General features: G+C 38.9%; 1 protein-coding gene across 2 annotated transcripts in view; it reads right to left on the bottom strand.

Annotated features, from left to right (window-relative positions):
- The window catches only part of F8 (coagulation factor VIII), a 142,382-nt gene that overhangs the window by 54,081 nt on the left and 72,526 nt on the right, over positions 1-15,775 (bottom strand). For both annotated transcript variants that reach the window (XM_070366172.1, XM_070366173.1), the window contains exons 13-14: positions 15,069-15,213; positions 8,134-8,343 (exon numbers count right to left, since the gene is read on the bottom strand). In XM_070366172.1, coding sequence (XP_070222273.1) covers positions 8,134-8,343; positions 15,069-15,213 — 355 coding nt within the window. The remainder of the gene's footprint in view (positions 1-8,133; positions 8,344-15,068; positions 15,214-15,775) is intronic.

The raw sequence follows: 15,775 nt of genomic DNA, 5'->3' as shown, positions 1-15,775 counted from the left end.
ATATACAAGGATTCAAAGTATCTACCTCTAATTCAGCCATTCTCAAGATGTGATTAGAGAATGTTTTCTACTGAAATAAAGGAGTATATTAAAAAATATGAAGACATGGGATACAAGAACCCAATTTCATGATATATAAAGCATATTTTTGATTTTATAAAACCATTTTGGGTTAGAGTAGATCAGAACTGGTGTTGGAATGAACAATTTAAATCAGGTTATTGACTAAAAATTCCACTTTTATAACTTCAGTCAGTTCAGTCACTCAGTTGTGTCCGACTCTTTGCAACCATGGACTGCAGCACACCAGGGCTCCCTGTTCATCACCACTCCCAAAGTTTGCTCAAACTCATGTCCATCGAGTCAGTGATGCCATTCAACCATCTCATCCTCTGTCATCCCCTTCTCCTCCCACCTTCAATCTTTCCCAGCATCAGGGTCTTTTGAAGTGAGTCAGTTCTTTGCATCAGGTGGCCAAAGTATTGGAGATTCAGCTTCAGCCTCAGTCCTTCCAATGAACATTCAGGACTGATTTCCTTAAGGACTGACTGGTTTGATATTCTTGCTGTCCAAGAGACTCTCAAGAGTTTTCTCCAACACCACAGTTCAAAAGCATCAATTCTAAAGCACTCAGCTTTCTTTATGGTCCAACTCTCACACCCATACATGACTACTGGAAAAACCATAGCTTTCATTGATTATATGGACTTTTAACAGTAAAGTATTATCTCTGCTTTTTAATATGCTGTCAAGGTTTGTCATAGCTTTTCTTCCAACCTAGACAGCATATTAAAAAGCAGAGACATTACTTTGTCAACAAAGATCCGTCTAGTCAAGGCTATGGTTTTTCCAGTGGTCAGGTATGGATGTGAGAGTTGGAGTATGAAGAAAGCTGAGCGCCAAAGAATTGATGTTTTTGAACTGTGGTGTTGGAGAAGACTCTTGAGAGTCACTTGGACTGCAAGGAGATCCAACCAGTCTACCCTAAAGGAGATCAGTCCTGGGTGTTCATTGGAAGGACTGATGTTGAAGCTGAAACTCCAATACTTTGGCCACCTGATGTGAAGAGCTGATTCTTTGGAAAAGATCCTGATGCTGTGAAAGATTGAGGGCAGGAGGAAAAGGGGATGACAGAGGATAAGATGGTTGGATGGCATCACTGACTCAATGGACATGGGTTTGGGAGGACTCTGGGAGTTGGTGATGTACAGGGAGGCCTGGCGTGCTTCAGTTCACGGGGTCGCAAAGAGTTGGACATGACTGAGCTACTGAACTGAACTTCTTCCCAGGAGCAAGTGTCTTTTAATTTTGTGGCTGCAATCACCATCTGAAGTTATCTTGGAGTCCAAGAAAATAAAGTCTGTCACTGTTTCCATTGTTTCCCATCTATTTGCCATGAAGTGCTGAGACCAGATGCCATGATCTTAGTTTTCTGAATGTTGAGTTTTAAGTCAGTTTTTTCACTCTCCTCTTTCATTTTCATCAAGAGGCTCTTTAGTTCCTTTCTGTTTTCTGCCATTAGGGTGGTGTCATCTGCATATCTGAGGTTATTGATATTTCTCCCAGAAATCTTGATTCCAGCTTGTGCTTCATCCAGCCCAGCATTTCACATGATGTACTCTATATATAAGTTAAATAAGCAAGGTGATAATATACAGCCTTGACATACTCCTTTTCCAATTTGGAACCAGTCTGTTGTTCCATGTTCAGTTCTAACTGTTGCTCCTTGACCTGCATACAGATTTCTCAGGAGGCAGGTAAGATGGTCTGGTATTCCCATCTCTTTAAGAATTTTCCAGTTTGTTGTGATCCACACAGTTAAAAGGCTTTAGTGTAGTCAATGAAACAAAAGTAAATGTTTTTCTGGGATTCTCTTGCTTTTTCTATGATCCAACGGCTGTTGGCAATTTGATCTCTGGTTCCTCTGCCTTGTCTAAATCCAGCTTGAACATCTGGAAGTTCTCAGGTTCTCAGTTCATGTACTGTTGAAGCCTAGCTTGGAGAATTTTGAGCATGACTTTGCTATTGTGTGAGATAAATACAATTGTGAGGTAGTTTGAACATTCTTTGGCATTGCCTTTCTTTGGGATTGGAATGAAAATTGACCTTTCCCAGTCCTGAAGCCACTGCTGAGGGTTCCAAATTGCTGGCCTATTGAGTGTAGCACTTTCATGGCATCATCTTTTAGGATTTGAAATAGCTCAGCTGGAATTCCATCATCTCCACTAGCTTTGTTCGTAGTGATACTTCCTAAGGCCCACTTAACTTCACTCTCCAGGATTCTGGCTCTAGGTGAGTGATCACACCATCGTGGTTATCTGGGTCATGAAAATCTTTTTTTGTACAGTTCTTCTGTGTATTCTTGCCACCTCTTCTTAATATTTTCTGCTTCTGTTAGATCCATACTGTTTCTGTCCCTTATTGTGCCCATCTTTGCATGAAATGTTCCCCTGGTATCTCTAATTTTCTTGAAGAGATCTCTAGTCTTTCCCATTTTATTGTTTTCCTCTATTTCTTTGCACTGATCACTGAGGAAGGCTTTCTTGTCTCTCTTTGCTATTCTTTGGAACTCTGTATTCAGATGGGTATATCTTTCCTTTCCCCCTTTGCCTTTTGCTTCTTTTCTTTTCTCAGCTATTTGTAAGGCCTCCACAGACAACCATTTTGTTATAACTTAGCTAAATCTAATACTTCCTCTCCCTGACAAAGACAGTAATGGGTGAGAAAAGGGGAAATGAAACTCCATAAACAGGTTTGGAATGACATCCACCATACTCTGAGAAAGACCTGGGATTGAGAATAGTGTCAAGAACTTTAGTTATATCTGTACTGGTTGAAAATTTGTAATGACAACATCTTTTTGTATTACATGTGTGAATAAAAATATATTAGATCATTATAGTAATTAATAAATTTCAATCCAAGAGCTTAAATGAGAGTTCAAAAAAAACCTCAATTAAATAACCAAATAAAAATAAATTCTCTCTATATATATAATTTGAAATAAGAAAGGAGATATAACCAGAGATGCAAAGAAAATTAAATTACAGTTCCCTTGGAGACACAGCTGCCCATCTCCTACTCCAGCTTCTGACACAAGCATATGCTTTGTCTTTCTGTTTTTGTTTTGTTAATGGTTTCTTTTTTCTGTACAAAGCTTTAAGTTTAATGAGGTCCCTTTTATTTATTTTTGCTTTTATCTCCTTTGCTTTAAGAGATAGAACCAAAAAATATTGCCACAGCTTATGTCAAAGAGTGTTTTACTTATGTCTTTTTCTAGGAGTTTTATAGTATTCAGTTTAGGTCTTTATTTTGAGTTTATTTTTGTATAATATACAAATTCTCTAACGTAATACATTAGAGAATTTCTAATATCATTCTCTTATATGTATCTGTCCAGTTTTTTTTTCAGTATCTGGAGACTGTCTTTTATCTATTGTATATTCTTGCTTCCTTTGTGATAGATTGACCATAGTGTGTGAGTTTACTTTTGGGCTGTCTACCCTGTTCCATTGATCTATGTCTCTTTTTTTTGTACCATACTGTTTTGATAACTGTTGCTTTGTAGTCTGAAGTCAGGGAGGATGATTCATCTAATTCTGTTTTTCTTTCTCAAGATTATTTTGGCTAATCAGTGTCATTTGTTCTACGAAAAATGGCATTGGTAATATGATAGAGATTTCATTGAATCTGTAGATTTCCTTGGGTAACATAGTAGTTTTTACAGTACTGATTCTTCCCATACAAGTACATGATCTATCTTCCTATCTTTGATTTCTATCATCAGTGTCTTATAGTTTTATGAGTACAGGTCTTTCATCTAACTCTTTGTGGCCCCATGACTGTAGCCTGCCAGCCTCCTTTGTCCATGGGATTTTCCAGGCAAAAATACTGGAGTGGGTTGCCATTCCCTTCTCTAGGGGATCTTCCCATACCAGGGATTGAACCTACATCTCTGTATCTCCTGCATTGGCAGGGGGTTCTTTATCACTGAGCCACCTGGGATCCCTTTGTCTCCTTAGGTAGGTTTATTCCTAGATATCTTATTTTTTATGATGCAGTTGTAAATGGGACTGTTTCCTTAATTTCTCTTTCTGATAGTTCATTGTTAGTGTATAGAAATGAAACAGATTTTCTGTATATTAATTTTATATCCTGTGAAAAGTGAAATTGAAGTCACTCAGTTGTGTCCGACTCTTTGTGACCCCATGGACTATATAGTTCATGGAATTCTCCAGGCCAGAATACTGGAGTGGGTTGCTTTTCCATTCTCCAGCAGATCTTCCCAACCTAGGGATCAAATCCAGGTCTCTCACATTGCAGGCAGATTCTTTACCAGATGAGCCACAAGGGAAGCCCTAGTGGTGTTATATCCTGTAACTGTACCAAATTCTCTGATGAGCTCTAGTAGTTTTTTGGTGCTGTCTTTAGGATTTTCTATGTACAGCACCATGTCATATGCAGATAATGACGGCAAATAGTGACAAAGAGTGACATCCATTGGTGGGTGAAGCTGGTTCTGAGAAGTCTTCTGAAGCTAGAGAAGTCTCACTGAAGGGCAAGACTAGGGTCCAGGGGACTCTAGGCCTGGTGCCTGCCCATTGGTGGGCAGAGCTTGGTCACAGGTTCTCTGGCTGGAGGTCCTGGATCTGGTGACTGCACAATTGTGTGCAGGGACAAACCCTGTGCCCTCTGGTGGGCAGGGCCATGTCCAGGGGCTGCTGTGGTCTCAGGGGGTTCTTAAGGCAACCTGTCTGTTAGTGGGTGGGCTGTGTTCACGCCCAGTTATTTGCTTGCCATCATGTGTCCCAGAAATGGCACCTATAGATGTTGAGCCAGGACGGGACTGCATTTTCTTGCTAATAAGCCAGACAGAGGATTCCTCAATGGCATTTGCAAGCACCAGTGTCCATGTGGTAGAAAGAGCTCCCCAGAATGGCTGCCACCAGTTTCTATGTCCCCAGGAGGAGTTGCAGTTGCCCCCTGCTTCTCCAGGAGACTCTCCAAAATCAGTAGGTGAGTCTGACCCAGCCTCCTATTCCTGCTTTTGCCCTGGACCATGTGAGAGTGAAGTCTCTATTTCCCCCAGATCTATGAGACTGTCAATTGTATGCATTACTGGTCTTCAAAGCCAAATGCTCTGGGGGCTTGTCTTTCTGGTCCAGGATCCCTGGACTTGGGAGTCTGATATGGGGCTAGATGTCTTACTTCTTTTGAGAAAGCCTCTGCACCTGTAATTCTTCTCCTATTTGTGAAATGCCCACCCAGGGATATAAGACTGGACAATATCATGATGTCTGCCCTACCATCTTATTGCAGTTCCTTCTTTATAGCTTTAGTTGTAGAAGATCTGCTCTGGTAGGTGCAAGTCTTTTCCATTGATGGCCGTTCTGAAAATAGTGATTGTGATTGTGGTGTGCCTGTGAGAGGAGGTGAGCTCAGGGTCTTTCTACTCTGCCATTTATTCATGAATAGACACTTAGGTTCTTTCCAGGTCTTGGTTATTATGAAGAGTGCAGTGATAAACATGGGAGTGCAGGTATCTCTTCAGGATCCTGATTTCATTTCCTTTGTATATATACCCAGAAGTGGGATCGCTGGATCAGATGGTAGTTCTCTTTTTAACTTTCAGAGGAATCTCCACACAGTTCTTCATAATGGCTACACCAATGTACATTCTCACCAACAGTGCACGAGGATGATTTCTCTACATCCTTGCCAACATCCTTATCATCCTCTGACTTTTTGATAACAGTCATTTTGACAGGTATGAACTGATATCTTACTGTGGTTTTGATTTGCATTGCCTGATGATTAGTGATGTTGAGAACATATTCATATACCTGTTCATCACTTCTTTATCTCTTTTTGAAAAATGTAATGGTATTCCATAAGTCCTGCAGGCTTTTTTCATTCCTTTTTTTCTCCTCTTGACTCAATAATGCCAAAAGATTTATCTTGGAGTTTGCAGATTCTTTCTTCAGCTTAATCAAGTATGTTTTTAAAGCTCTCTGATGCCTTTTTTCATTCACTGTATTCTTTAGCTCCAGGATTTCTGGGTTCTTTCTTTCTTTTTCAATGTGTGATTCAGCAGCTCCAGTTCCAGAGAGGGTACAACAGCATAGACCACATGCAGCTCGGTCAGCTGAGGTCAGTGTCAGCAAAGATTATGGAGGGTCCTTAGTTGTCAAAGCTGTGAGTGTCCATGATGGTGGTGAGGGTTGTTGACCTCCTAGGTGGTGAAGGCTGCTGGGGTTCTTTTGTTCTTCTTTTCACCCACAGACTGAGGCCCTAGCTGAGGGGATTCTTGGTGCTGGGTCTGGCATGTGAGAACGCAGGCCTGGGTAACAGTGCTGGTTTCTGGGGCAGAGATGTGCATGCATTTGTGATGATTCCACTGTTTGGAATGCGGGTGCCTAGTGTGACAATGGAATTCACTGTGCCTGTGTTTGGAGCCTGAGCACACCTGCTGTGGTGGTGCCAGTGTCAAAGGTGCAAATGGGCCATTAGCCAAAAGTAAACCATATGCTGGGCGCATGGCAAGTATCACCACATTTAAAAGAACTGTAATCATACAGAGTCTGTTACATGACCGCAGTGAAGTTAAAATAAGAAATCAGTAACATAGAACAGGGGCTTTATTTAGCTTGAGCTTTATAATCAAGATAGAAAATTTCCCCTCAAGACACATAAAGCAGAGTTTCAATTTGTCTTTAGAATTTAACTCATCACCAAAGTAGTTTACAAGCTTCTGAAAATATTGATATTTTAAATAGCATTTTCTGCCTACACACACACACACACACACACACATACACACTTTCTTTGGTTTAGACAATTACAATCATAATATGTATACTGTTTTATAACATTTTTGCATGTTTTAAATTTATTCGTTCATTGAAAAAATGTGTATTAAGCATCTACTATAGGCCAGGCACTATAAACATTGGGGATTCAATGACAAACAAGATGACAAGGTCTCTGAGACCTTGCAACTTAGATGTAAAGCAGATAATGAAGATATAAACATGAAGAAACAAGATACTTTCAGAGGTATTACTGGAGTTCTGTCAGGGTCTTCTTCACTCACTTCCCACAAAAATACATTACTGAAGTATAAGATGAGTTTCTGGATATGAAGGTGAATCTATGGTTTTATATGATAAGATTGGTTTTGATTCCCTAGAAATTTCCCCATGAGAATTTATCTCCAGAAAAGTCATAAGTGTAAGAGAATAACTACAATCTGTTAGGTTTAGACAGGGTCAGTGTTCCTCCTGATCACCAGACTGCTGCTGCTAAGTCGCTTCAGTCGTGTCCGACTCTATGCGACCCCATGGACTGCAGCCCACCAGGCTCCTCCATCCATGGGGTTTTCCAGGCAAGAGTACTGGAGTGGGGTGCCATTGCCTTCTCCAGATCACCAGACTGGGTGCACTCAAAAGCTTTGCCTTTGAGTCATTCTGGAAGGAGGCAGATGAGAAGTTGACAGCCACGTTCGTCTTGAAGGCTTCACAGTGGTTTGATGGTATGTGCTCATGCAAGAAGAGATTATTATGCACTTCCCAACAAAACCAATGTTCACAAGGCACACAGAAACATATTTAGCCAGACCCTGTGTGTTAATTGCAGGTATAAATGTATATTCACCACTACAGTCTAATAAACACACTTAAAAGGTTGGCCTACAGCAAGTAAAGGCACTTTTTTAAAGCAAAGACTTTTAACTTAAACATTTGCTGTGGTGCATATGTGCATGTTCAGTCATGGCCAACTCTTTGCAACCCTATAGACTGTAGTCCGCCAGGTTCCTCTGTCCGTGGGATTCTCCAGGCAAGGATACTGGAGTGCGTTTCCATGCCTTCCTCCAGAGGATCTTCCCAACCCAGGGATCAAACCTGCATCTCTTGTATCTCCTGCACTGTGGGTATATTCTGTCCCCACTGAGCCACCTGTGAAGCTCATTTGATATGGTCCTGTCATTAAAATGCCTTGCAATTACTAAAATCACCTGAACCATTTAGCATGTGATGAGCTAGTAGGCAGATGTGAGCTAGTGGGCAAAAAACCATGTGAATGGCCAGTGAAGCAAACACTGCTGTTAGTAAAAGAATAATATAAATAACTAACCTGGATTTTCCATTGACATGAAGACAGTTTCTCCTGAAAAGGGGAATAGGGTGAGTGTATCTTCATAGACCATTTTGTGTTTGAAGGTATATCCAGAGAAGAAGACAGAGAGGAAGTCAATTTGGGCTCCAACACTTAGAATGTACCAGTATGCCACCTCATGCAAACAAACCGACAGCTGCAAGCTATCAAAAACATAGCCATTGATGCCTGCAAAAGAAATGGAGAATAGAAGATTTTAGCAGTATCTGGATTTATTATTTTTTGTCATGATATGATTATAAATGATTATAAGTTATGCTCCATATCTTATTTTCAAAAAGAGATAACATTATACCTTCCAAAAAAGCAACCTGTAATGCTTGATCAGCTAGGTTTCAGTCTCAAAGTGAGGAGAGTTGTAGACCATGGTAATGATGCATTTAGGTGCTATATGGTGGGTGGCAGGTTAATGAGGAGGAGGGCATTTGCATGGTCTCAGTGTATCTCCTTACACACTGAATATTAGATGCAAAGAGAAAAATAATAACTATACAGAGGGGAAAAAAAAAACAAGAAAATCTTTGATCTGGTGATTAAAATTATTATCTGCTAATGTTCCAAATTCAAGGAAACACATTTCAAAGAATCAGGACAACTAGATCCAGGACTACAGCCTGAACTTGGAAGAGGAAATGCTACAAAGAACAGAATTAATTGATACAACTGGAATATTGGCTGTCAATTAGATAAACGTATTATATTATGTATTAGATAATGAATCAATGCTACATTTTCTGAATTTCATAACTCCACTTTGATTATGTAAGAGAATATATTCATTCATAGGAAATACACAATAGAGTATTAAAAGATAAAGGGATATGATGTCTACAGTCTATTCTCATGTTGAAAGTAAGTTATAAAATATGTATATAGAAGAAAGAGAATGATAAAGAAAACATAGCAAAATCTTAAAAATGAGTGAATCTGGATAAAGTGTATATGGGAGTTCTCTATTATTCTTGCAGTATTTCTGTAAGTTTGAAATTATTTCTGAATGAAAAGTAAATAAAAGTAAAATAGATTTCAACTTATTAAGAGAATTGTTTCTGAAAGCCTCTTCCATATATGTCTATCCAATCAATAGATATTTGTCTACTCTGCAAGGTGGTGGCCCACAAATCCAGACACTAGCTTAGTGCAACTGAGAATCAAAGTTTCTTCTCTTCAAAGTGATAAAAGGTATTTTAAAGCTACTGTAATTATAAGCATGGTCTTAATGCAGGTATGGTCCCTGGTGGCTCCAATGGCAAAGAATCTGCCTGTGATGCAGGAGATCTGGGTTCCATCCCTGGGTTGGGAAGATCCCCTAGAGAAGGGAATGGCTATCCACTCCAGTATTCTTGCCTGGAAAATCCCATGGACAGAGGAGCCTGGCAGGCCATAGTCCATGGAGTCGCACAGAGTTGCAGGTATAGATGATTATAACAATCAGAACATAGAGTCCAGAAACAGATACAGACATAAATGGAAATTTAATATATTATAAAGGGAGCATCCCAAAACAGTAGCAGAAAGAATGAACTATTTGGTAAATGCTAATGGAAAAGATGGCTGTTCATATGGAACCACAAAAAACCCTGAATAGCCAAGTGAAAGTGAAGTCGCTCAGTCGTGTCCGACTCTTTGCGATCCCATGGACGGTAGCCTACCAGGCTCCACGATCTGTACAGATCCTGAACATTTTGTTAGATTTTGGCCTAAGTATTTCATTTTTTGAGGCATTATAAATGGTATTATTATTTTTTAATATAAATTTATTTACTTTAATTAGAGGATAATTACTTTACAATATTGTATTGGTTTTGACAAACACTGACATGAATCTGCCACGGGTGTACATGTGTTCCCCATCCTGAACCCACTTCCCACCTTCCTCCCCATACCATCCCTCTGGGTCATCCCAGTGCACCAGCCCCAAGCATACTGTATCATACATCGAACCTGGACTGGCGATTCATTTCATATATGATAATATACATGTTTCAATGCCATTCTCCCAAATCATCCCACGCTCACCCTCTCCCACAGAGTCCAAAAGACTGTTCTATACATCTGTGTCTCTTTTGCTGTCTCGCATACAGGGTTATCATTACCATCTTTCTAAATTCCATATATATGCATTAGTATACTGTATTGGTGTTTTTCTTTCTGGCTTACTTCACTCTGTATAATAGGCTCCAGTTTCATCCATCTCATTAGAACTGATTCAAATGTATTCTTTTTAATGGCTGAGTAATACTCCATTGTGTATATGTGCCACAGCTTTCTTATCCATTCGTCTGCTGATGGACATCTAGGTTGCTTCCATGTCCTGGCTATTATAAACAGTGCTGCAACGAACATTGAGGTACAAGTGTCTCTTTCAATTCTGGTTTCCTTGGTGTGTATGCCCAGCAGTGGGATTGCTGCATCATATGGCACTTCTTTGTCCAGTTTTTTAAGGAATCTCCACACTGTTCTCCACAGTGGCTGTACTAGTTTGCATTCCCACCAACAGTGTAAGAGGGTTCCTTTTCTCCACACCCTCTCCAGCATTTCTTGCTTGTAGACTTTTGGACAGCAGCCATTCTGACTGGCATGAAATGGTACCTCATTGTGGTTTTGATGTGCATTTCTCTGATAATGAGTGATGTTGAGCATCTTTACATGTGTTTGTTAGCCATCTGTATGTCTTCTTTGGAGAAATGTCTGTTTAGTTCTTTGGCCCATTTTTTGATTGGGTCATTTATTTTTCTGGAATTGAGCTGCAGGAGTTGCTTGTGTATTTTTGAGATTAGTTGTTTGTCAGTTGCTTCATTTGCTATTATTTTCTCCCATTCTGAAGGCTGTCTTTTCACCTTGCTTATAGTTTCCTTTGTTGTGCAGAAGCTTTTAATTTTAATTAGGTCCCATTTGTTTATTTTTGCTTTTATTTCCAATATTCTGAGAGGTGGGTCATAAGAAGATCCTGCTGTGATGTATGTCGGAGAGTGTTTTGCCTATGTTCTCCTCTAGGAGTTTTATGGTTTCTGGTCTTATGTTTAGATCTTTAATCCATTTTGAGTTTATTTTTGTGTATGGTGTTAGAAAATGTTCTAGTTTCATTCTTTTACAAGTGGTTGACCAGTTTTCCCAGCACCACTTGTTAAAGAGATTGTCTTTTCTCCACTGTATATTCTTGCGTCCTTTGTCAAAGATAAGGTGTCCATAGGTGCATGGATTTATCCCTGGGCTTTCTATTTTGTTCTGTTGATCTATATTTCTGTCTTTGTGCCAGTACCATACTGTCTTGATGACTGTGGCTTTGTAGTAGAGCCTGAAGTCAGGCAGGTTGATTCCTCCAGTTCCATTCTTCTGTCTCAAGATTGCTTTGGCTATTCGAGGTTTTTTGTATTTCCATACAAATTGTGAAATTATTTGTTCTAGCTCTGTGAAAAATACTGTTGGTAGCTTGATAGGGATTGCATTGCATCTATAGATTGCTTTGAGTAGTATACTCATTTTCACTATATTGATTCTTCTGATCCATGAACACGGTATATTTCTCCATCTATTAGTGTCCTCTTTGATTTCTTTCACCACTATTTTATAGTTTTCTATATATAGGTCTTTAGTTTCTTTAGGTAGATATATTCCTAAGTATTTTATTCTTTTTGTTGCAATGGTGAATGAAATTGTTTCCTTAATTTCTCTCTCTATTTTCTCATTATTAGTGTATAGGAATGCAAGGGATTTCTGTGTGTTGATTTTATATCCTGCAACTTTACTATATTCATTGATTAGCTCTAGTACTTTTCTGGTGGAGTCTTTAGTGTTTTCTATGTAGAGGATCATGTCATCTGCAAACAGTGAGAGTTTTACTTCTTCTTTTCCAATCTGGATTCCTTTTATTTCTTTTTTCTGCTCTGATTGCTGTGGCCAAAACTTCCAAAACTATGTTGAATAGTAGCAATGAGAGTGGGCATCCTTGTCTTGTTCCTGACTTTAGGGGAAATGCTTTCAATTTTTCACCATTGAGGATAATGTTTGCTGTGGGTTTGTCATATATAGATTTTATTATGTTGAGATATGTTCCTTCTATTCCTTCTTTCTGGAGGGTTTTTATCATACATGGATGTTGAATTTTGTCAAAGGCTTTCTCTGCATCTATTGAGATAATCATATGGTTTTAATCTTTCAATTTGTTAATGTGGTGTATTACATTGATTGATTTGCGGATATTGAAGAATCCTTGCATCCCTGGGATAAAGCCCATTTGGTCATGATGTATGATCTTTTTAATATGTTGTTGGGTTCTGTTTGCTAGAATTTTGTTACGGATTTTTGCATCTATGTTCATCAGTGATATTGGCCTGTAGTTTTCTTGTTTTGGGGCATCTTTGTCAGGTTTTGGTATTAGGGTGATGGTGGCCTCATAGAATGAGTTTGGAAGTTTACCTTCCTCTGCAATTTTCTGGAAGAGTTTGAGTAGGATAGGTGTTAGCTCTTCTCTAAATTTTTGGTAGAATTCAGCTGTGAAGCCGTCTGGTCCTGCGGTTTTGTTTGCTGGAAGATTTCTGATTACAGTTTCAATTACCATGCTTGTGATGGGTCTGTTACGATTTTCTATTTCTTCCTGGTTCAGTTTTGGAAAGTTTTACTTTTCTAAGAATTTTTCCATTTCTTCCAAGTTGTCCATTATATTGGCATATCATTGCTGATTGTATTTTTGTAATTTAAGTTTCCACTACTAGGCTATTGTTATATAGAAATTTATATGCCAGCTTTGTATTCTGCAATTAGACTAAACTCAGTTCTAGGGACTTTTTTGTGGATATCTGGAGATTTTCAATGTAGATAATCATGTCATATTCAGTTTTATTCCTTTACTTCCAATCTGCATGCTTTTAAATCTTTCTAATTTCTTTCCCCAATTTACCTCCTGCCGACTACATTTCAGGGTTTTCAGACAGCTGCTCAATGCATGCTATTAAGGAAAAATCCAGTAGAATAGACAGAGTGATTCCATTTTAATCAGAACCAGAACTTCAGAAGGCACACATATTTAATTTAAATGGCTTCAATCAGATCGGTTTCAAAAAGACTGTGGTAGTTATGCACTAGCATTGTATGATAGTATTCTTTTTTTCACAAGCCCACTAGTAATAGGGCTTCCCTGGTGGCTCAAATGGTAAAGAATCTGCCAGCAATGTAGGAGACCCAGGTTCAATCCCTGGGTCAGGAAGATCCCCTGGAGAAGGGAATGACAACCCACTCCAGTTTTCTTGCCTGGAGAACCCCATGGACGGAGGAGCCTGGCAGGCTACAGTCCATAGGGTCACAAAGAGTCAGACATGACTGAGTGACTAACAACAACCACTAGTAATAATTGTATTATAATTTTTCCAGTCTGATAGGTATAAAGTGTTATCACGATGGTATTCTATTTTCCATTTCTCTATAGTGAGATTGGAATTTTTTTCATATTTTTGACCATTCTGACTTGTGTGAATGTATAAACACATACACATATGTGCTCCCACCCAAATGCTTATGGTGAAGTTCTAATCCCTAGTACCTCTGAATGGGTCTGCATTGAGAGATAACATCTTTAGACAGGTAATTCTTTAAAATGAGATCATTAAGTTTCTTCTGAGTCCCCCTCCTTGGCTGGTAAATGGTCTTTCCTCTGTGTGTGCACACGTCTCTCTACAACTTTCCTTATAAGAAGAAACCAATCTTGTTGACTCCTTGATCTTAGACTTTGAGTCTCTAGAACTCTGAGAAAATAAATATCGTCTGTTGAATCCCCAGTTTGTGGGATTTTGTTATGGCAAGCCTAGCAGACTAATACAACATATATGTGTTTATATATGATTATACATTCATGGAAGAATATGTTTAAACATGGGGCTATGGTTTTTCCAGTGGTCATGTATGGATGTGAGAGTTGGACTGTGAAGAAAGCTGAGCACCGAAGAATTGATGCTTTTGAACTGTAGTGTTGGAGAAGACTCCTGAGAGTCCCTTGGACTGCAAGGAGATCCAACCAGTCCATTCTAAAGGAGTTCAGCCCTGGGTGTTCTTTGGAGGGAATGATGCTGAGGCTGAAACTCCAGTACTTTGGCCACCTCATGCGAAGAGTTGACTCATCGGAAAAGACTCTGATGCTGGGAGGGATTGGGGGCAGGAGGAGAAGGGGACGACAGAGGATGAGATGGCTGGATGGCATCACTGACTCGATGGACGTGAGTTTGAGTGAACTCTGGGAGTTGGTGATGGACAGGGAGGCCTGGTGTGCTGCAATTCATGGGGTTGCAAAGAGTCGGACATGACTGAGCAACTGAACTGAACTGAACTGGGCTACCTGAACACAAAATAGTTAGTGAAAAGGTATAAGATGGAAGGAGGTGAGCAGATAAAAGGGAAGAGGAAGCCAAAAAATATATAAAAGATCATGTTTTACACTTAAAATATATATAATAAAGCTGAAAAAAGATGTTGCATTTTTTTCATGTACAATGTCTTGACTAATTTGACTGTTAAACTGTTACAGCTGGCAACTGTTTTACCAGCTATATGTATATATAAAATTGCATATTCCTTTTCTATTTCATGTGTAATTTACTGATTGAGTACATTTCATATTAAGGTGTATGTATGCTTGGGTAAATGAAAATTGTGTCTCTTATTTAATTTATCCTTTAAAATAAACTTCTCTAGATATTTGATGCCTGCTAAAAGAAAATATATATGCATTATGTGATCATATTTATGCATTTATATAAAATTGCACATGCTCATATATAATAATTTTAAGGAAATATGATTCTTGTGGGGCTTATAAAGTAATGCATTAACTGCACATCTCTTTGGCAGTTTCAACTTCCCTTTATCCATTACCCTTTGGACTCAAATGCTGAATCACTTACTATGCATGACATTGGAGACTTGGAACTCTGGATCCTGGGGCTGTACTCCATTGGGGAGGAAGCGCTGAATATTCTCTGTGAGGTACCAACTTTTATTCTCATCAAATACAGAAAACAGGATGACATTTCTCTTGTCTGACATCATCTGTTAATTAAATGCATTGAAAGAAAGAAATGTTACTATTACTATCAGGTAGAAATTAGCAGCCTGTGATGGAAGTGATGGCATGCATATGATATATCCATAATCCTCGGGATCAATGCCATTTTCCCCCAAGGGTCACTATTATGGCATGTCCCAGGGCCTAGGAGTGGGAGTGGATGCTATGAGCATTGAATGTACATTTAAAGCAAATGTGTCCTCAGGGCAAGAGGTGACTGGACCCATTAAACTTGGTTTCTTCTGGACCCGAGGTCATATGCTGGCTGATATTTTTCATGGAGTCTGTAGTCTCATTCTCTCCATGTTCAGATTAGAGGATTTTCACTCTTTAAAGACCCAAGTGATTATTCAAGGTCTTTCTTAAACAGTTTAGTCAAATCAAGTAAGATAATGTCTTCCTAAACCTTCATCTAGCAAATGTCATTCCACAAGGCTAACTATAAAAAATTAAAAGTAGAAAACATAAATTTAAATAACAAAGTTAAGATGAATCATAAATGTTTACTAACACTAATACTTTTTAGTTTTATGTTTACAAAGTTTA

Source organism: Bos mutus, chromosome X (genome assembly GCF_027580195.1).
Source record: "Bos mutus isolate GX-2022 chromosome X, NWIPB_WYAK_1.1, whole genome shotgun sequence".
Lineage (NCBI taxonomy): Eukaryota > Metazoa > Chordata > Mammalia > Artiodactyla > Bovidae > Bos > Bos mutus.
The sequence above is the reverse complement of the archived record's forward strand: the minus strand, read 5'-3'. Positions and strand labels throughout refer to the sequence as shown.